This window comes from Erinaceus europaeus, chromosome 3 (assembly GCF_950295315.1).
Source record: "Erinaceus europaeus chromosome 3, mEriEur2.1, whole genome shotgun sequence".
In the NCBI taxonomy this organism is placed as follows: domain Eukaryota; kingdom Metazoa; phylum Chordata; class Mammalia; order Eulipotyphla; family Erinaceidae; genus Erinaceus; species Erinaceus europaeus.
The window spans coordinates 21,445,089-21,467,727 of NC_080164.1; the positions used below are offsets into that span (position 1 = coordinate 21,445,089).

Here is a 22,639-nt window from a genome sequence, read left to right on the forward strand (position 1 = left end):
GTCAAAATTGTGTTGTCCGTGGGTATGAGGGATTTGCTTACTTTCATACATTGTAGTATCTGTTCACTCTTCTTGTATCTCTACACCTGGTGTAGCACATGACTCCACCCCTGGCCCTATGGGAAGGTAACTGTCTGTTCTGGCAGCTCCACTCCATGCCAACTGAGTCGTGAAATATGGGATCACTTCTTAGGCTCCTATGCCAGATTGATCTGAGCGATTTCTCAAACGGGTGCCAAGAGCTAAGAAATAAGCCATCGGCTTCAGGATTCAAGGAGTAGGAATCTGAAGATACAAGCTGTACTTAGAGACTAGCCAACACCACCTTTAAGCCCCATTCAACCTCCCCCCAGCTTCTCCCTACTCCTTCATCTGTAGTTTTTTCTCATTTACTTGCTTTTGCTTATTGTAAAGGACGAACTAATGAATGAATGAACTGGAACAGCATTAACCTGCAACCAAGCAAAAAAAAAAAAGTAGTGATAGTTTCGGGTCCTTTTGTGTAACCACATCTCGGATGTTTCTTTCCATGCCCCAAGTAGAATAACCTCCACCGCCCCGCCCCACCGCAACCCACCCCCTCCCCCACCAGAGAGAATTAGGCTTAGTTAGGAGGAAAGGCTATTTAAGAGGTGGGGAAGGGATGAGCCTTTTACCTGTGCCCCAGCGAGGGCGCTGTCCCCACACCCAAGCTCCCCAGCCTCGGGGATGGAATCCTAGCGCCTCAGTATCCCCGGCGGCCACTCAGCGCAGAGCCTGCCCATAAGCATGGCGGCGCCCTGTTTGGCTTCTCCCCGCAGGGCCGCGCGGGCCAGACTGGCCTTGCCAGTACTCGGAGACTTCCTACGCCCGCGGGCTTCCTGCACCGCTGGCATTTAAACCCGTGCCTGGGGCTGCGGATGCTGAGCGCCAGGCAGCGCAACGACCTTCCCAGATTCTCCAGGCAGCCGGAGCATCCCTGCAGGGCACGCCGGGCCGGGCCGAGCCGAAAAGGACTGGAGACTGAGAGATCGGGGGTGCCCCGGTCTTTAGAGGTGCCACTGGAGGTCTGATCGGTTATTTGCAAGCCCTCAACCCTCCTGCTCCGCGCTCAGGGCAAGTCCAGCCGCCAGCCCAGGAGGTCGCATGTGGCCGGCTCCCTCTGACCCTGAGCCGCGCGCCCCCGCCATGGTGAGGCAGCGGCGCACCTGAGCCCGGAGCCCCCGCCCCCGCCCGGAGCCCGGCAGCACGGGACTAGAACCCACACCCTCCCAGCCGCCGCGATGTTTAGCTGGCTGAGCTCGGACGACCGGCGCAAGAAGGACCCCGAGGTCTTCCAGACGGTGAGCGAAGGGCTCAAGAAACTCTACAAGACCAAGCTGCTGCCGCTGGAGGAACACTACCGCTTCCACGAGTTCCACTCGCCTGCTCTGGAGGATGCCGACTTCGACAACAAGCCCATGGTGCTCCTGGTGGGCCAGTACAGCACGGGCAAGACCACCTTCATCAGGTGAGCCTGCCGCCCCGCTGACACCCTGGGAACCTTCCCTTGATGGTTCTGGGAAAATCCAGTGTGCATGTCTGCAAAGCTCTCTCTCTCTCTCTCTCTCTCTCTCTCTCTCACACACACACACACACACACACACACACACTTCCAGTGCTGGTTCCCTGCAGGCACTAACTTAGGGGGTGGGGGTTCAGCGCCAAACATCAGAGCTTCCTCCTCCCCATTTCGTGGAGGAGAAAACCAAGGCTTAGGAGGTCTAAGGCATAAAGCTACCCATCATGTTGTGGGGAGGTGGGATCTCGCCCTCTTGAGGGATTCCCTGCCGGGTGGAGGCTGATCCCTGTGTCCTTCCGGGGCCCAGACACCCACACCTGAGGTGTGCAGTGGCAGCCTGGGTAGTGGGCCTGGACTGGGGCCTGGCCTGCAGTGCCACTTGTCCTCAAGATGCTGAAAGGGCTGCTCCATGAGACTGCTGGAGGCTGCCCAGGGCCAAGGAAGAGTGCTTTTACCCATGTCCCTCCAGGATCTTAATGGCTCCATCATGAGATTAAAGTCCAAGCACAGGAAGGGATGTTGGCAGCTGTTTCTGCCAGCTCCCCAGCTCCTAGGTTGCTTGCCCCCAGGGGTTCAGTGAATGATCCAAAGCCTCCATCCTAGGCTGGAGGCCAACCTGGGACACAGTCTCCAGGTGTTTGTAACTCTGAAAGGACCTGTCTCCCATCCTGAGAGTGACAGCACCCTCAGGCAGGGGACAGCCTCCCCCACCCCCCACATCCCACCTGTCTTCAGAGGAATCCTGCAAGGTGTGCCCTAGGGTGATGGGGTCAGTCCTCTGGCCAGGAAAGCTTCAAGGTCGTTTCCTGGGCCTTGCTCACTGCCATCCCCACACCATGGGAGTGAAGGTGGGGTGCTTCTCCAGGTCACAGGTGCTCATCTCCTTCAGGGTGGGGCCTCTCACTTCCACTCCCTGAGTCAGGGGAAGCTGAGGGCCCCAGGAGGGCAGGGAGTCAGCAGACAGCGCCTGCCTTTCCAGGTGCCAATTTGGTCGCCAGCTAAGCCGTGAACACAAGCCTCCCAGGAGTGGGGTGCAGGCTGGGCCAGCTCAACAGGCCTGAACAGGACCCCAGGTGCTGTCTGCCCTGTGGGCTAGGTGGACTCAGCACTTTTGAGGGGCCGAGCGATTCTCAAGAAGGAATAAAGAGAAAGGCTGTTAGGGTTCACTCCTGCTGTTGATAACAACCTCAGGACCTCCTTTACAGTTCAGTTAACCATCAATTCCTGACTTTCTCTTTCTATTTATTTGTTTTGGTTTTTTTTTTCATTGCCACCAGGGTTATCTCTGAGACTCAGTGCCTGCAGACAAATCCAACACTCCATTTTTTTCCTTTTTTTTTTCTTATTGGACAAAGAGAAATTGAGAGGGAGAGAGAGAGAGATAGGGAGAGAGACAAAGACATCTGCAGACTTGCTTCATCACTCGTGAAGCTTCCGCCCCTGCAGGTGGGAAACTGGAGCTCAGACTTGGGGCCTTGCACATTGTAGCCCATGTGCACAACCAGGTGTGCCACCACCCAGCCCTCGAGTTCTTCTTTTCAAAAGTCAATATCCCCTGTGGGAAGGACAGGAGTACTGTGGACTGAGCTTCGGAAAACTGCACTGCATCCCAAATTCACAGATAATCTCAGAGGTCATAGGGCCACGTGGGATCCTCCAGCAAGTACCCCTGACTTAATCCTCCCTGACATTACTGGGCACACACTGCTGGCAATAGGGCTCTGAGCTCCCCAGCTCTGCACCCCACTTCCTTGGTAATCTATACCGTCTCTCCAGTCTATTGTCTGTCCTTGCTCACAGAAGGGCCCCACCAGGACAGGCCTTCACTGGGCCCCTGAACACACGCCATATTTGAGGCTTCTACCCCATGGAACCCCAGCACTAGAAAGCAAGCTCCTCCCAGGAGGGCTCAGTTGCAGGGGCTGGTTTGCAGAATGGGAGGGAAGGGGGAAAAGGCAAGTGGTTCCTATAAAGAGGGTCAAGGGCCTCTTGTCTGAGATGTGGCTTTGCCTGAGTCATGCTCCGGCCCTGAGCCGCCAGAATGGGGTTGCTACAGATTCGCCTTATCTTAGAGAACCAGCAGGCAGGGCCAGCTCACTGCTGCTGGGCCCCAGCTATAACAGAATTCAGCTCCGGCATCCAGAGCCATCTCCTGGGACATGCAGGACACCACAGGAGGGAGAGCCTTCCCAACTGAGTCACACATTTCCCTTTCGGCTTGCCAAAGAGTTATTTCAAAAAGTTGGAAATCTAGAGAGAGCAAGAGTTCACTAGGTAGGGTGCAGGCCTTGTCATGAACATGACCCAGGTTTGAACCCAGGGACTGACTACCTTGGGTGGTGTTTGTGTAACCCAAGGAAGTTCTGGTGCTGTACTTTCTCTCTCTTTCTCCATTTCTTTCTCTCTCTCTCTCTCTCTCTTTCTCTGAATGAAAAAAAAATGGCCTGGGAACAGTGAAACCATGCATATGCGAGTCCCCAGCTCCACAAAATAAATAAACAAAATTGAAAGACACAGACAAAAATAGACTGGTGGAAGACAGGAAAAAAAAATCACTCTGACTTCTCACAGCTTGGGGAAGAAGTTACTTTAAATATGATATGTGTTCCTTTTTCTGGCATTTTTAGCTATTTTGTAGCTCAGTAGAAATTCTGTCTTGATGTCATTTTATCTGCTGAATTTACTTTACGAGCATGGAGGTTTCCCGTGTAAGTTTGTGCATCTCCATAAGCACTGTTTTAAAGAACTAAAGGTATTTTCCTGAGTGGATATGCAATTATTCATCTCACTGGTTGAGTATCTTAGGGTGTTTCTGTTTTCTTTTTTATTTTTTACAATAGCACCATTGGTTGAGGGGTGCTACTCTAAACTCCCTCTGAACACCAAATGATGTAAGCTGTTTTCTCTCAGAAATTCCCAGAAGTGAAACCAGTAGGCCTTATGTTGCACAGAATTCTGGTTTGTAAATTTCTCCCCACTTTTGGTAGTCAAAGTTTTTTCATTTCTGTTGTTGTTGTTGTTTGTTTGTTTTTAGTGGGGCTTTCAAGGCACCAACACAGGACTGACTCTACACCTACATGATTCCCCTGAGTCTACTGTTTTTTGTTTGTTTGTTTTCCCTTTTGTTGCCTTTGTTGTTTTATTGTTGTAGTTATTATTGTTGTTATTCATGTCATCATTGTTGGATAGGACAGAGAGAAATGGAGAGAGGAGGGGAAGACAAAGAAAGATAGACACCTGCAGACCTGCTTCACTACCTGTGAAGTGACTCCCCTGCAGGTGGGGAGCCGGGGGCTCGAACTGGGTCCCTTATGCTGGTCCTTGCACTTTGCGCCACGCGCACTTAAACCGCTGCACTACTGCCTGACTCTCTTTGTTTGTTCATTGCCATCAGGGTTATTTCTGGGGCTTGGTGCCTTCACCACTCCCAGCCATTTTTCCTTCTCTCTCTCTCTCTCTCTTTTTCCTTCTTTGTATTTTTATTAGATAGGACAGAGAATTTGAGGGGAAAGGGGAAGACAGAGAGGAAGAGAGACAGAGAAATACCTGCAGACCAGTTTCACCACTCATACAGCTTCTTCCCCCTTCCCTTACAGATAGGGAGTGGGGCTTGAACCTGGGTCTTTGCACATGGTAACTTGTGCTCAACCAGGTATGCCACCACCTGGCTCCCTGGACCCACTTTTTTGTTAATTATTTTTCTAAGAGAGACACAGACACAGATAGAAGGGAGACAATAAGACACAACTCCACCATCCATGGAATGTCCCGGTGCCATCCATTTGGTGCCAGGACTCAAACCCAGGGCCTTACACATGATAAGGTGAGTTCTGTCCTGGCCTGTGAGTGCTGCTTTTGAGGTGTGTGCCAAGAGGGTGAACTAGTGCAGTGCCCCCCTAAAGCAGATAGCTCACTTGGGGGTCCCTGTGCCCATTACCCTCTAGTCCCCACCATTGTTGTTACAACAGACACTAAGCTGGCCTACAGGTGCCTCCCCCCCACACACACAGCAGCTCTGTCTCCAATCTGCCTTGGCTTCCTGCCCTCTGCCTCCCTCTGGCCTGCCTCCTCCGGTCTCTCCCCAGACTCCTCTGAGGTCTGCCTGTGACCCCAGAGGGGACAGCTGGCCTCTTCAGGGGCTGAGGGAGGCCCTGTGTCTTCATGGCAGGAAGTCAGGCCTTGCTGCTGGGTGAGGCCATGGGTGCCGTCCCTAGGGTGACGTGGAGAATTCAGGAGCACCAGCGCTTGGTGGGTTAGTGGGGTGTAGGAGTGCCTCTCAGAGGACTCTTTGGACTTCCTCACTTCCTCAGGGCATCCTTTGAATCCTCCTTCCCCCAAAGATGAACTGCTGGGCACTTGTCAGTGGCTGCACCACACCCTCCCCAGAACCCAGGCCCTGCACCAGGCCTGGTAAAGCATGTGCTCTACAAGCTGCCTCCCACACCCAGCCCTGGAACCCTAGTTTCAAGCCAAGGAGACCCCCAAAGTTGAGAGGAAGCTGCATCCAGACACACAGCAAGGCTCCCTGATATAAGGCAGAAAGCAGCCTGAGCCTCACTGCTCCTGGAGATTTGCCAGTGAAGGAATGGGCTGGGGCCAATTAGCCCAGCAGACTGCACATTTCATCATGGACAGAGACCCAGGTTCAAGCCCCCGGCCACCACAGGAGAGCCACTTATGAGTGATGAAGTCTCTCCTCTCTCTTTCACCTTCTATCTTGAGGAAGAGAGAGAGAAAGAGAGAGAGAGAGAGAGAGATGGAAAACATAGGAATGGTACAATCATGCAAGCACAAAGCCCCAATGGAGCTCTGGCAGAAAATGCAATTACAGATTGAGAGGCAGGCAGAGAGGAGAATGAACACAGCAGGTCGGGGATGGGTGGATGAGTCAGCTCAGACCTCTAGGGCTGGTGCAACAAGCCTGGGCTTGGGGGTTGGGCTGGGACGTCTGTGCCCATCAGCATGTCTGACAGTGTATAGGGCCAGCCTGTGCTCCCAGCCTCTGGAGAACCCTCAGACCCTCAGGGCCAATCAGGCTCTAGGTGTTACCCCCACTATGCAAGCTTGGGAAACTGAGGCCATAGGCTGGGAGCAGTGCCCTGGGTCTTTTCTGCTGAGGACAGCCACCCCCAAGGATCCCTGGCAGGCCATATCCCTTGCTCCTGGGGCTCAGTGCTGGCAGTAATCTGTTGCAGGCTTGGGGCTGGCAGAGGAAGGGGGGATTAAGCAGGGGGTGGGGGGCAGCATCTTGGCTTCTGGCCTCAGCCTGACATTCAAGTCTCCAGAGCACAGACCAACAGGACACAGAACAGAAGGGCAGTGCTGTGGACAGCATAATGGTTCTGCAAAAGTCTTTCGTGCCCGAGAATCTGAGGTTCCAGATTCAATCCCCAGCACCACCAGCAGTTAAAGCTGAGCAATATCTATCTGTATCTCTTCTATCTATCTATAGCAATATCTATCTGTATATCTATAGCAATATCTATCTGTATATCTATAGCAATATCTATCTGTATCTCTTCTATCTATCTATAGCAATATCTATCTGTATCTCTTTGTATGTTAAGTGTGTGTGTGTGTGTGTGTGTGTGTGTGTGTGTGTGTGTGTGTGTGTGTGTGTGTGTTTCCCCTGAGCACTGCTCACCTCTAACTGACGGTGGTCCTGGGAATTGAACCTGGGACATCAGATCCTCAGTCATGAAAGTCTTTTTACAGAACTGACCAGCATCCTGCCAAGGCCTGTGCCCTTCTGTCCTCTGTATTTGTGAGAGAGAGAAAGAGAGCAGTCACAGTCAGTTGATCTGCAGTCTTGGGCTCAGGCCCTGTCAGTGCTGGTGTCCGAGTGGGTCTCTCACCTCCCTCAAAGACAGGAGACAGGAGGGAGAGAAGGTAGGGAGAAGGCACAGGCAGCTCCTGGCACACAGCAGGTGCCCTGGGAATCACACCTGCTGCCTTGGAGATGTTAGGGAGGTGAAGACTGAGGCCCACTGCAGAGTTCCAGAAACTTCTGCAGGAGCCAGGCCTGCTGGGGAGAGACAGCCCCTAAGGGAAGGTGACCGGGACAGCAGGAAACCAAGGTGCAACTGGAGGCCTCTCATGAGGGGCCTCTGCCAGCAGGAAATCCTTGCCTTCGTACCCAGCAGGGGTGCTGGGGGAGGGGTGCCCCACCCAAACCCTCCTGTGTGTGCCAGTCTGGCCTCCTGGGGGCAGCACCCAGTGAGGTGCAGCTCAGAGCTTCAGGCCAGCCTGCCAGCTCACCTGGATGCTGCACCTTCAGTGCCTCGGCTCCAGCCCAGTCCCCCACCTCGACCCCCAGCAGCAGGAGAAGCTTTCTTGCTGCCTCTCTGCATTAGAACAAAGTTGGCTCAGAGTGGTGAAGCCCAGGTGATGACAAAAGATAATAAGAAGAAATGGGGCTGGGGGTGGCGCACCGTGTTAAGCACACACAGTATGAAAAGTGCAAGGACTGGTACAAGGATCCCAGTTTGAGCCCCCGGCTCCCCACCTGCAGGGGGGCCACTTCACAAGTGGTGAAGCAGGTCTGTAAGTGTCTCTCTTTTTCTTCCCCTCTCTATCTTCCCCTCCTCTCTTAATTTCTCTCTATCCTATTTTAAAAAATCAAAAAACTGGCCACAGGAGCAGTGGAGGCACAGAGTCCTAGCCACAACCCTAGAGGCAAAAAAAGAAGAAAGAGAAGAAGGAGGCGAAGGAGAAGGAGGAGGAGGAGGACGACGAGGAGGAGAAAGTAGCTCAGAACTTGTGGAAAGTGCAACAAACTGAACTGGGGATACCCCCACCCCACCCCTGCCAAGCCACCCTGTGGGTGAAAGAAAGCAGGTCTCCAGGGCCACCCCTAGGAGGCAGAGAGCTCTGTGTTGGGCTTGCAACCTTTGTAGATTATTAACTAGCCAGGGCCCTGCAGGGATTCTTGGTGTAACTGAGAGACCACCTCTTCCTCCATCCCTCTTCTCCCCTCTCCTCCCTCACCTGCCCCTCGCCTCCTGGTGCATCTCTCTCTCTCTCTCTCTCTCTATTCTGGGAGAGAGAATAAGGAAAATGGTCAAAAGGGACAGATTTGACACATTCAGTCCAGATGTTAGCCTGCCTCCTCCAGGAAGGCTACGGGACTCCCCGTGTGGCAGGCACAGACTTCCCCCTGCCCTGAGTGCCACCCATCATGCTGACTGTGCCCCCCCCCCCCCAATCCTGCAGATATCTGCTGGAGCAAGATTTCCCAGGCATGAGGATCGGACCTGAGCCCACCACTGACTCCTTCATCGCTGTGATGCAGGGGGAAGTGGAGGGGATCGTGCCTGGGAATGCCCTGGTGGTGGATCCCAAGAAACCCTTCCGGAAGCTCAACGCCTTTGGCAATGCCTTCCTGAACAGGTGAGTTTGTGGGGGCTGCGTCCCTGGGCCCACCCTTGGGGAGGGGGAGTTCCCTGGACCTTGGCATATGCAGTGTCACTTCTTGTCCCCTGCTTGCTGGGTGGTTTGTTCCCTGTGTAGATGTGAGAGGAGGCGGAGGAAGGGTCACTTCTGTTCCTGGATGCTGCTTTTTACTAGATGGGAAGAAAGAAAGAGCCAGGCAAATTTAAGTGGAAACCCCAAGCTTAATGAAACAGTGATGACTGTCCTACACCCCTCCCCCCAAAGATGAATGAAGGGTGACAGGCCAGTGTGAAGGCTGCAGGCCTCAGGCTGGAAATACAGAAGTGGGGGGCGGGCAAGATGGAGAAGAGTGAGTCAGCAGGAGTGAGAGGGTATAATCTTGAGAGAACCTCAGAGGGATGGGAGTGCATCTGGGTGGCAGCTCAGCGGCAGAGTACATGCCTTGCAGGCATAAGGTCCTGGGTTCAGTCCTCTGAGCTGGATGTGGCAACACAGTGCTCTCAAAGTCAGTCCATTAGGGGACAAAAGAGAGCTCTCACCAGAAGAGTAACCACCAAGCATCTGGGTTCCAGCCCTGTCACCCCATGAGGGCACCGTGAATAGCGCTAGAGGGAGCTCCACGGCTGGTAGAGCAGTGTTGTGGCGTCTCTCTTCTCTCTTTCTTACTCTCTGAAAAGTTAGGTTGGGTTCATTCTCCAGTGCTGCATGAAAAACTGCTACAGATGACAGTACATATTAGGAATAACTGTGCCTCTCGTCACGATAACCACACCTGGGACTCTCTGAGGTGGCAGTGTCAGTTCCAGGAGAAAGTGCCACCACAGGCCAGGAGGTGTGTGTATGTGTGTTGGGGTGGGGGTGGAACATAGTGAAAGCAACATAGTGTCCTCATCTCCAGAGGATAATACAGTGTTTCTGTGCTCTAGTCGCCTTCTGAAATGCTTCATCTCATGAGAGAGCCCCCTGCCTTTAGCCCAATGGCTGCATTTAGCAAGGGAGCAAGGGCAAGGAGAGAGTCCTTTCTGTTCCACCATTATTTTCTGTGCCATGTGCACAGTATTCTGTTTAAAAAGTGTACACTTGGGACCAGGGGACCAGGAGAGAGCTTGCTTGGGGGAGCACACAGTTCACCAGGCTTGAGGACCAGAGTTCAAGCCCCTTGCACCACGTGGGAGCGCCGTGCAAATAAAGCAGTGCTGTGGTCTTTCCTCTTCCTCTGTCTCCCCCTCTCTGCCTCTTTCTGGGTTTTGAAGTCCACTTGGAGCACTGGAATCTTGCAAGTCAAGACCCCAGCAAATTAAAAAAAAAAAGAAAAAGAAAAAGAAAAAGACTGAAGAGACGGCTCGCCTGGCACTGCACCTGCTTTTTTGTACCCATGATCCAGGCTTGAGCCTGCTTCCTACCACACTGTGGGGCAATTTGGAAGCTGTAATGTTTTTCTCTCTCTCCCTCCATCTCTGTTTCACTCGTTCTATTTCAAAAAGTCAAACCAGAGCAATGAAGCCCTGGCAATGCCAAAGAAAATTAAAAAGAAAAGGAAATATATGTGAGGTTGTTGTGTGACAGAATATAAGTGACTAAAGTGATAGGATAGGGGACCAGGTGGGGGTGCAGCTGGTTGAGGGCACACATTACCATGCACAAGGACCCGGGTTCAAGGCCCCCACTTCCCACCTACTGGGGGGAGGCTTCGTGAGCAGTGAAGCAGGGTTGCAGGTGTCTCTCTCCCTCTCTATCTTCCCCTCCCCTCTCAATTTCTCTCTTCTCTATCCAATAAAACAGAAAGAAAAAGGGGGGGTTACCACCAGGGACAGTGGATTTATAGTGCTGACACTGAGCCCAACAATAACCCTGGTAACAAACAAACAAATAAGTAAATAAAATTAAGTGGCAGGACTCAGCCTATGGTTTCTCAGGTGACAGGGAAGTGTCCCCTCACACTGACCCTGGCCCTGCCACCCTGAGGGTGGGGGACCACCCTGACTGTCCAGAGGCTGACCTCTGAGCCTGGGGAGGGGGAGAGGAGGAGGAACCACTCTTAGCCACTGTCCTGTCCCCGCTGTCCCTCAGGTTTGTGTGCGCCCAGCTGCCCAATCCCGTGCTGGAGAGTATCAGCGTCATCGACACACCCGGCATCCTATCTGGGGAGAAGCAGAGGATCAGCCGAGGTAGGTGCTCTGGGAGGCCACTCTGCTAGGAGAGAGACAGAGACAGAAAGAAAGAAAGAGATGCAGACAGATACAGATAAAAGATAGAGATAGGGAAATCTAGATACAGATATATATAGAGAGATAGAACTAGTAAGAAGTATAGATAGATATGTAAAGATATATAGAGAGCTAGATATAGACACACACACACACACACACACACACACACAGATTTGTCCTGTTCTTTCAGTCTCATGAGGGGCTGGAGACATCTCCCTCAGAAGAGCATAAACCTGACCCTGTGGATGAGACCACAGAGGGATCTGCAGCACTGAGGGGAAAAGAGCAGGGCTGCAGGATGGGGCAGGGGCAGGAAGACACTAATTTGGGCCACATACAAAGAGAGGATTCTCAGCCATGATGATGCAGCCAGCTTCCACCCTTCACAATGAACTGCTAGGATGTCACTTCTCAAACAAACAAATAAGTAAATAAAATTAAGTGGCTCAGTGACACCACTGCTGCGACAGGTGGATGTTCAGGGTGGGCTGGGTGCTGCTGGGTGCCGGTCTGTGGGGAGAAAGGCCAAGAGACCCTCCTTGCCTCCCTCTGCTGGGCCTGAGGCTGGGACTAGAAGCTGGCTGGGCAGGGCTATAGCTGAACCTTCTCCTGGTAGCCTGGAACTCAGAGCCCAGTGACCTAGGGAACAGTCTGCTCCCTTCTCAACCCCATCCTGAGCTCTGTGGCCAGAAACAGAACTCCCTCCCAGACCGTGGGAAAGTGTGTATGTGTGTGTGTGGGGGGGAAGGACTTGTGTGATGTGAAGCTCTGGGGCACATCAGCATGATGGGGGGCAGGGAGCAGCATGGACTCTTCCTTCCTTGGGAGAGCTTCAGGGGGGCACGGGAAGGAAGGGAGGGTGCCCAGTGGTGTGAGTGTTCTCATGCTTGGGGCCACATTTCCCTACAGCTTCTCACTGGAAACCCTCATATGTCCCAACATAAATCAGTGCCCCCCCCCCCCAGGGCTCAGCGCTTCCCTACCCTCAGATCCCTTTCCCATACAGGTGAGCCCAGCAGGTGTGCAAACCAAAACCTGGCCTGGGTCACACAGCCAGAGTGAACTTCTGGCCCAGGAAGAACTTGGGCAGGAAGGGGGACGTTGGGCCCAGAAGACAGCTCACACAGCAGGACTTTTTCCTTGCCATGTCCAGGTTGTGGGTTCAAACCCCAGCATCACATCATGTGGGAGTGCTGCAGCACCAGGGGAAGCTCCGGTGTTGTGGGGTCTCTCCAGCTCTCTGTCACTTTATCTGAAATGAAATGAATGAAAAGGTCAGCCGGGAGCAGTAGGGTAACACGCATGAGGCATCACTGCAAAGAGAGAAAGGGAAGAAAGGAGAACAAATGTTCATCCTGTTAGAGGTTCTCCCGAGGACCCCAGGGGACATGTCCTGAGGACACACAGCCAGTGAAGGCTGAGCAGCCTCTGGAGCTGGTGCTGAAAGCAGCTCTTTCATTCTTTATATAAAGGAGAAGCTGGAGTCACCTCTGGTCAGGTCCTCAGCAATCCCCTGACCAGGTCCCCATTCAGAGCTGGAGGCCTGAGGCCTGGACGCCACTTGTTCACTGCCCCACAGGTGTGAGAGGCGGGTCAGAGCTCCTGTGAGCTCAGCACTGTTCAGCAAACACAGAGCAACTGCTGTGTGCGGAGCTCCTACTGTGTGCCCCACAGCCACTCCATGCTGGAGGCTGAGGGGGAGGCTGAGCACGTCCCCTGCCCCACCCAGATCCCTGCTTGCTACTGGGGACAAAGCATCCTGGCCTCTTTGCCCAATGGGAGGAGCCAGATAGCAGCGGGGACTGTCCTGCTTTGGAAGTACTGACCATGCAGTCCCCAAACCTCTGTCCTGTGGGCACAACAAGGGACAGGCTGGAAAGAGCTGGTGGGGGGAACCTCTCCTCTCTGACCCCTGCAGCTCCTCTGGCCCTTCTACTCTCTCCCCCTCCCTGTCTTCAGAATCCCCTGAGGTCCTATGACAAGCCAGATAGCAGGGTATCACCCCCACCACACACACACACACACACACACACACACACACACACACACACACACACACACAAACACACTGCACCCAGGGGACAGACATGCAGAGGAGAAGCAACTGGAAAGTGGGGAGGCAGGGTAGGTAGCACTGGACCCCACTGCCCAGAGCCTGGCTTCCTGCACAAGGCACAAAGCCTCAGTCTGTACCAGCCACTCACACAGCCCAGGGGACCCTACCTTCTGCCTCAGGTGAGCCAGTAGCCCCGCTGCCTCCTCTCCTTCGAAGGCTGAGGGCTATTTTTATCCCTCCCTTCTGCACACCCTGCGGAGGCAGGCTCTGCCTGGCAAAGGTAGCAGCTCAGCTCTGGCAGAAGGGACCAAGGGCTCGGAAAACCAGGGCAGCCTGGTCCTGGACTCAGCCCTTGCCCACAAACGGGGCACAGCTGCCCATGCCTATGACTGGCCAGCCTGCTCTCCCAGGGGTGAGAAAGGTACAACAGGGCTCAACAAGGCTCTGGTGACTGGCTTTCAGGCCTTGTGTAGAGTTTCCTGGGTTTCTAGTCCAAGTCCATGGCCAGGAGAGAGCTCTCATCATTGAGTGCCTGCCTCTTCTTGGCTTCTAGGCCGGATGGAAACCCAGTGGAACCCAGCACCCCATGGGGTCACCAGAGGGACTCCCTGAGTAGGGAAGCACTGCTTGCTGTCTCTCTGCGAGCCCCTCCCATCCTCTCCTCTCTCGGAGTGGAAAGAATAAAAAGTTGAACCAAAGAAGCTGCTTGGTGGTGTCACCATACGCAAGGTCCCCAGTTCATTCCTGGTGTCACAGAAGAAAAGGAAAAGGGGGTCAGGGAGTGGCACACCTGGTTAAGCACCCATATTACCATGTGCAAGGACTCAGATTTGAACCTCCACTCCCCCACTTGCAGGGGGGAAGCTTCACAAACATTTAAGCAAGTCTACAGGTGTCTTTCTTTCTCTCTCCCTTTCTATCTCCTCCTCTCTCAGTCTCTGTCCTTTCCAAGAAAGAAAGAAAGAAAGAAAGAAAGAAAGAAAGAAAGAAAGAAAGAAAGAAAGAAAGAAAAGAATTAGAAAGGGCAAAATGGCCACTGGGAGTGGTAGATTTATAGTGCCGGCACTGAACTCCAGTGATAACTCTAGTAGCAGGGGAAAAAAAGTGTGGGGGGGTGGTGGGGAGAAATTGTTGGGCTGGTGAAATAGCTCACTTGGATAGTGTGCTGCTTCACCATGTGTACAGCCCAGGTTCAAGCCCTGTTCCCGGCTGCACTGAAGGAAGCATCTACACTCTGGCGCCCCCCTCCCCTGTCCCCCCTCCTGTGTGTGTGTGTGTGTGTGTGTGTGTGTGTGTGTGTGTGTGTGTGTCTTTTTGTCTCTCAGACTCTCTTTCTTTCCTTCTCTGCCATTATCTAAAAATAATAATAGTCAGCTCAGTGTCCAAAGCTGCTCTCCAGCAGGGCCTGACCACCCCCTGTGATTCTGTAACACTGGGTATCAGTGTCTGGGATGTACTGAGCAGCTTCAGTGCTAGGCCTGGGCCTGCTTAGTCTCTGTACTTCTATTGAGCAGGTACTGTCCCTGAGTGTGATTATTGGTGGTGAAACACTGATCTGAAGACTCCCAAGTGGCCAGGGAAGGGCTGGGAGGTGGAAGGCCCTATCTACACCCTGCATCATATGTGCCAGCAAGCTGCTCTGCTCTCTCTCATCTCACTGATATGTGAAATGCTGCTGGTTTATTTTTAGTCATGGGAGAGAGAGATGCAGTGAGAAGGGATAGACCAGAGTGCTGCTCAGTTCTGGATGTTGTGGACACCTCAATGGTGCCCCTGCTTTGCCATGTGCAGGACCCAGGTTCTAGGCCAGCCCCCACTGCACTCAGGGAAACTTGGGTGCTATGGTCTCTCTCTCTCTCTCTTTCTCTTTGCCTCCATCTCTATCAGAAAAAATTAGCCCCAAGCAGTGAGTCACAGCAGTGACAAAAAGAAGAAAAACCTGGCACCTTCAGGGCCCCAGACACACGAGTCTGGGTCAGATTCCTGCTGTGTTCTCTCCCCAGCCATCCTTAGGTGACTGAATCAGGCCCGGGAGCTGGCACAGAGCATAAGGTGCTGGACTCTCAAGCATGAGGTCCCGAGTTTGATTCCAGACATTGCATGTGCCAGAGAGATGTGCTGGCTCTCTTTCTTTCTATCCCCTCCTTTTTCATAAATAAATAAATAAATGCTACAAAAATAACAATATGAAAGTGATTCAAATCCTGAAAATGAAAAGACACCGGCTCCTGAGAACCACGTGTTTTCCCCAGTCCTGGAAGCTGGCTGTCCCTGACTCTGACCTTAGCCTTGACACCTGATCCCTCACCTGTAACTCATTGACCACCTGACCTCTGACCTCTTGACCCCCCCATCCCTAGCCTCTGGTTCCTTGACCCCCCCTCACTTCTAATAACTGCTTTACCTCCTGATCCCTGTCCTCTGACTTCTTGACGCCCTGGCCCCCTTAGGCTATGACTTCGCAGCAGTGCTGGAGTGGTTCGCCGAGCGTGTGGACCGCATCATCCTGCTGTTCGACGCGCACAAGCTGGACATCTCGGACGAGTTCTCAGAGGTGATCAAAGCCCTGAAGAACCACGAGGACAAGATGCGCGTGGTGCTCAACAAGGCGGACCAGATCGAGACGCAGCAGCTGATGCGCGTGTACGGCGCCCTCATGTGGTCGCTGGGCAAGATCGTGAACACGCCGGAGGTGGTGCGCGTCTACATTGGCTCCTTCTGGTCACACCCGCTGCTCATCCCCGACAACCGCAAGCTCTTCGAGGCAGAGGAGCAGGACCTGTTCCGTGACATCCAGAGCCTGCCCCGCAATGCCGCGCTGCGCAAGCTCAACGACCTCATCAAGCGGGCGCGCCTGGCCAAGGTGGGGTCCTGGACACCGCCACCAGGCAGAGGGACAGCTCCCTGGGGGAAGGGGGTTGGTGGACATGGCTCCCTCCAGCCGGCCCATTGCCTCTGTGACCCTGTCATCAGGTCCCCGCCACGCCCATCTGCAGAGGGGACAAGCAGAATGCAGCATGAGTGGGGGGCCGGAAGGTGGCGCACCCGGTTGAACTCACACGTTACCAAGTGTGAGCACGACCCGGGTTTGAATCTCCGCTTTCCAGGGTCGGGCGGTAGCTCAGTGGGTTAAGTGCACACGGGGCGAAGCAAGGGCCCACGTAAGGATTCGGTTCGAGTCTCCGGTTCCCCACCTGTCGCTTCACAGGCAGTGAAGCAGGTCTGTAGGTGTTTGTCTTTCCTCCTCTCTCGATTTCTCTCTGTCGTATCCAACAACAACATCAATGGCAACAATAACGACAACAATAGGGGCAACAAAATAGGAAAAAATGGCCTTCAGGAGCGATAATCCTGGAGGCAAAAATAAATAAATGCTATAAAATATATATATATGAATCACCTGTAGGGGTGAAATTTCATTAGCAATGAAGCAGGTCTTTTTCTCTCTCCCCTCTCAATGTCTCTGTCTTAACAAATATAAAAGAAAGGGAAAAATAAAAGGAAAAAATGGCCACTGGGAGTGGTAAATCTGTCATGGCAGTACCAAGCCCCAGGAATAACCCTGGTGGCAAGAAAAAAGAAATCAAAATTCAGAAAAGAATGAAGCATGTGAGCGTCCTCCCCAGGACTCAGTACATGTTAGCAGGTGATGTGTTCCCAGGAACTCAGGCCAACACTGGCGGGACAGAGGGTGGAGGGAACAAGGTTTCAGAAGAGTGAGTGGGAGAGGGGTTTATGGGGAGAGGTGGGCAGGAAGCCCCCCGGAAGATGAGAAGGGAGGGAGGAGAGCAGGGGGGTAATGGGCTCCTCTTGCCCTGCAGGTGCATGCCTACATCATCAGCTCCCTGAAGAAGGAGATGCCCTCGGTGTTCGGGAAGGACAACAAGAAGAAGGAGCTGGTGAGCAACCTAGCGGAGATCTATGGGCGCATCGAGCGAGAGCACCAGATCTCGCCTGGGGACTTCCCCAACCTGAAGCGAATGCAGGTAGGCTGGGCTGGGGCTGGGGTTGGGGCCGAGGGCAGTGCTGCCTGAGCTGGCTGCTGGCCTGGGTGTGGAAAAGGCCCCGATGGGGAGTCAGCTGGGCTGGCCTGTGTGTGACCCTACAGGTACACTACCTGAGCGGGCATGGGGCAGGGGCAGGACATCCCGGGGCTCCCAGTGAGCTGGGGTCTGAGATGATGGGAGGTAGCCTCCAGCTTATGACTCGGAATCCCCGCCCAGCAAGAATTCACCATCCAGTCTGGGTCTTCTCTGAGCCTCTGTCTCTTCATCTGTAAGCTGAGCCTCCCCAAGTGCCCATCTTACACAGGTGTTGAGGGAATTGGTGAGCTAACAGTCACGGGACTTCACATGTGGCAGCCAGTTCAGAAAAATGTCACCTTTGGTTTGAAAAGGGCTGAGACCCCTATCTCTCTATATATAGCTTTTCCACTTTCTCATGAAACCTATGGTTATTTCACTGTTCAGAGTTGAAAAAAAGGGGGGATTTCAGACCAGGACAACAGCAGATGTCATCAGGGCCCCGGTTTTGCTCTCCTTGCTGCTTTCACTGTTTTGGGAGCCAGTTTCTCAGCTGAAGATGAGGATTTTGGAACATAAGAAGGGCTCATGGCCTGTCTGCCTGCAGAAAGAGAATACAGAGCGAGGCTTTCAGAGTGGCATGTTCCTGTTTCCATTAGTTCCTCCAATCACCTGCCATGAACCAGGTCCCTGGTTTCAGAATCACTTTAAGAGAATTAGCACTGACCTCAGTGTTTGCTTTCATTCTTCTTTCTTTTGAGAACTTAGTGGCTATAACAGACATTTGAGAAGGCGAGAAGGAAAGGAAACCTGCAATCCCTTTTTGACTGAACTGAGCTTACCTCCTCATTTGCTGGCCAGGGAAGTGAGGCTCGCTGTTCTCTGTGCTGAAGCACTTACGCAGATGTCTGTTGTGTGCCCCCACCCCCAGAGGCTGGTACCCCACTAGAAAGCCCACAACATGGAGATGTGAACGGGGGTGTGGGCAGGAGAAAGGGCGAGGGAGTCCTGCCATGGCCAGGAGGTGAGAAATATTCCAGCTCATGCCTGCTCTTGGAATGTAGCTGTAGGCTCCAGAATTCTTCTACAGTGAATCCCTCAGACTGTCCCTTCCCCTGTGAGGGGCCTGTGCCCAGCTCTTGAGGCAACTGTGACTAAGCCAGGACAGGAACAGAAAGGTCCCGCCTGGTCACCCAGAGAAGAGGAATCTGGGTGTTGTAGACTTGGGCCCTCCCAATATGGCACAGACAGAACTGAGTAGTGGCTCATCAACAGAGCATGAGCTCAGCATGAATTCACTGCTTCTAGGAGGATGCCTCCATTCTGCGGGAAAAAAATAAAAAGAAGAAAAGAAAAGAAACAGACATAGAGACCCCAAAGCTGTGCTCCTGGTGCTGTCCATGGTGCCTCCACCATGTGGTACTGGGACTCGAACCTGGACCTCATACTTGTTAAGGCGCACCTCTAGAGGGTGAGCTATCTCCTAGCCCTTCCATTATGACTCTGTATTTTGTTGCCAGGGCTGTCTCTGGGGCTAGGTGCTAGCACTAGGAATCCACCACTCCTGGCAGCCATTTTTCCCCCTTTATTTTATTTGACAGGACAGAGAAAATTGAGAGGGGAGAAGGAGACAGGGAGAGAGAGAGAGACTTGCAGCACTGTTCACTGCTTGTAAGGCATCCCTCTTGCAGGTGGGGGGGGGGTGCAGACTCAAACCTGAGTCCTTGTACATGTTAACCTGTTTGCTCAACCAGTTCACCACTGCCCAGCTCCCTAGTACAACTGTTACTCCAGTAGAGGCTAAGTGACTCCGCCTGGGGGCGGGGAAGTTGGTCATCATATAAGAAACACAGCTCAATGGCTGCAAATAGACAGAGGAGAAGTGAATTATTTACCTACTATTGGGTACAGTCATGATGTGCTTTTTAATGCAAAAATGTATGGTGACTTTTCCAGCTACCCAACAGAAAGGCACTAGAGGGAATTCCAAGTGGAGACTGAGCAAACCCATGTTTGTCTCTTCCCCTTTCTGCCCCAGCCTCTGCCTCTGTCCTGAAGACTCCTCTGCTGAAAACACCCAGCCTCTTCCCCATGTCTTTCTTTCTTTTTTTAAAAAAAATACTTTTGTATTTATTATGTTTTATAGGCTAGAGAGAAGTGATGATAGGAGGGGAAATTGAGAGGGAGAGACAAAGAGATACTTGCAGACCAGCTTTGCCTATACTAAAGTTTCCTGCCTGCAGGTGGAGACTGGGGGTTTGAACCCTGGTCCTTGTGCATAGTAGCAGGTGCATTCAGCCAGGTGGACTACCTCCAGCCCCCCCCCCCGTCTTTCATCCCCTCTAAACTCATCTCTCACATACATGTCGTGAGCCTTGTGCATGCCTGTGTGACCTCACCACCATCTTGGCTGCTTTTTAATTCAGATATGGAGAGAAGTCAAGAAGGTGGATGAGGGAGAGAAAGAGAGAATGGCATTGGAGCTTCCCCAGGTGCCATGCACCTCCCCTGTGATGCCCGGTATGGAGGGTGCCCCTGCCCAGCCTCACCCCTGTGTACATCTCCGCAGGACCAGCTGCAGGCCCAGGACTTCAGCAAGTTCCAGCCGCTCAAGAGCCGGCTGCTGGAGGTGGTGGACGACATGCTGGCGACCGACATCGCGCAGCTCATGGTGCTGGTGCGGCAGGAGGAGGTGCGGCGGCCGGCGCAGATGGTCAAGGGCGGCGCCTTCGAGGGCAGCCTGCACGGCCCCTTCGGCCACGGCTATGGCGAGGGCGCGGGCGAGGGCATCGACGAGGCTGAGTGGGTGGTGGCCCGGGACAAACCCATGTATGATGAGATCTTCTACACTCTGTCACCCGTGGATGGCAAGGTGACAGGCGCCAACGCCAAGCGGGAGATGGTGCGCTCTAAGCTGCCAAACAGCGTGCTGGGCAAGATCTGGAAGCTGGCCGACGTGGACAAGGATGGCATGCTGGACGACGAGGAGTTCGCGCTGGCCAACCACCTCATCAGGGTCAAGCTGGAGGGCCATGAGCTGCCGGCCGAGCTGCCCCCGCACCTGGTGCCCCCCTCCAAGCGGAAAGCGGCTGAGTGAGGGGGGAGAGGCATGGGGGAGGACAGGAGGAGGAGTCAGGAAGGCGCGTGTGCACACACACACACACACACACACATGCACACATGCATGTGTACACGCATGCACACACGTGCACACACATGTACACATGCAAATCAGCGCTTCACCCCTGCACACAAGGCCTCAGTGGTCCTGGGAGTCTAGGTTGCACCCCCAGCCACCGTGGAAGCCCGGGGACAGGGACCCAGGTCTTAACCCTTTCCCTCCACACCCCCCTGGTGACACAGAGTCCTCCCTCCCCCAGGCTTTCCTTCACTCCTCCTCTTCCCTTGCCCCTGCTCCTGGGCTGAGCAGAGCCACAGATGGAGAGGCTCCACCCCTAACAGGCAGTTGACCCTGTTTCTGTTTTCTGTGCTTCTCTTCCAGGTATGAAACCGCCTCCTGGGCAAGGTGGTGGGTGGGATCTGGGATCGGGGAGGGCTGTGGGGAGAGAGAGAAACCTCTTCTTGGGGGGGGGGGGTGCCAGGGTCCCCAGTCTGGAGGATGCCCAGGCGATGATCTCTGCTGTCGGTGGAGGCTGTCTTCCCTGGAGCACATCTGGCTTGGAAGTACTTCACTTCACAGCCATCCCCAAACCGGAGACACTGAGAGATTCCTTGGGGGAGAGCCAGCAAAGGACCCCCCACACCAAGCCACAGGGCCTGTGAGACTCGGAGTTTCTCCAGTTGTGCCCCCTTCAGGTGCTGGTGCTTGGTTCACCAGTCCCCAAGGGTATCAGCACACCTCTTTGGGCCCCTAGTCCCCTCCCCTCAGCACATAGGCACTGTCACCTCCCTCGTTTTTGCAAATGCACAGGAGACTAGACTGCCCTAGGATGGGGGTGGGGAGCTCAGACCTTGCCCAACTGTGCTGGTGTGCAGGACCCCAGTCAGCATCTCTCCTTGAAAGGCAGCCTGGCAGGGGTGGGGTGGGCAGCGTTTGGTGGGCAGCAGCTGAGCCATCTGTCTCAGCAGAAGCACAGTGCCTTCTGGCTCTACACCTCATGTTCCCGAGTCACAGAACCCCACACAGCAGTGACGTGAGGGAAGGGCCTGCCCCACAACCTCAGCCTGACTCACGCTGCTGTGCCATTGCCGTCAGCAGCCCCCACTGGAGTGGGGACCCTGCTCGTCCCCAGAAGGTCCCTACAGAAATCTCTGCTGCATCCTTCACAATGCCCATATGTACCCCTTGCTGTCACCCCCTGGCTTGCTGGGAGGCCACCTGAATGAAGGTCACATTGTCACCTGTCTGGCTCCTGCTGTGAGGGATAGTGGAGGCACTTGTGGCTGACTTGCTGAACACAACCAGGCTGAGAGAACTCTCCTGTGCTCTGTCCTTTTGTCCCAGAATATAGCTTCCAGCATCACTTGTCCTGTTCGGCTGGGGTCTCCTCATTTGGCTGCTGTGACACCCAAGCCCCGGAGGCTCCCTTCTGTACCCACATATCTCTCCCAGGTGGAGGGGTGAAAGAAGCCTAACTCTAGGGCAGCCTGGCAGCCACAGGGTGCTGGCAGCGGGAGGGGATAGAGGAGTCTATGGTCCTGCTCCCTCCCCTCATGGACACCACCATGCCTTGCTGCCTCATCGGCCTCTCTCCTGCTCCAAGAATGCAGTCTCAGGTCACCTCTCTTCCATGCCCTCTCCCCTCAGAGGACAGTGCTTGAGATTCAGCTCACGGGGGGGGGGGGGGGGGGGGGGAGGGGACGGACAGCTGAGGGAGACTGTCTCGGCAGCCTTCCCTCTGGCAGGCCCACGAACTCTGAAGCATGTCCATCACTTGGAAAGAGACACCAGGGCCCCTGTTGTCCAGCACTCAGCTGGGCCCTGGGAGCTACCACACAGGAAGAGTGACACTAGAGCACAAGCCTCCTCACAAGCCAGACTTGAGGACAGTGCCGGCCTGGGCCTCAGAGTACATGGGGTGTCACCTGCTCAGTCATCCCCTCAGATCCAAGGACATGTCACATGAAGCAGGTCAGGGCAGCAAGGCCGTCTGAGGGTAGAGCCCCGCTCATGTTCCCTCTGGGGATTAGATAAGCTCTGTTCTTATTTTCATCTTTCCATGCAGCCACCTGTCCATTCACCTATCCCTCCACCCCCTCATCTACCCTTATGTCCAGCCACCTTCCTCCTTCCCTCCACACACACACCCATTCTGTTCATCCACTCACCCACCATCTTCCATCTATCCATCATTGTTATCATTAGTGTATTTATCTCTTAAGGAGAGAGGGAACCAGAGCATCATTTTGCCACCTGGGATGCTGGGGATTTGAACTCAGGACCTCAAGACACTGAAGA

At 53.9% G+C, this 22,639-nt stretch overlaps 1 protein-coding gene across 1 annotated transcript; it reads left to right on the forward strand.

The window, feature by feature from the left end:
- Nucleotides 1–750: 750 nt before the first annotated feature.
- EHD3 (EH domain containing 3) lies at nt 751–21,709 on the forward strand. The gene is made up of 6 exons (XM_007523891.3): nt 751–1,489; nt 8,753–8,929; nt 11,003–11,100; nt 15,649–16,061; nt 17,020–17,184; nt 19,790–21,709. The coding sequence occupies exons 1-6, from the start codon at nt 1,263–1,265 to the stop codon at nt 20,315–20,317; spliced, it is 1,608 nt and encodes a 535-aa protein (XP_007523953.1). The 5' UTR covers nt 751–1,262; the 3' UTR covers nt 20,318–21,709.
- The last annotated feature ends 930 nt before the right edge of the window (nt 21,710–22,639 follow it).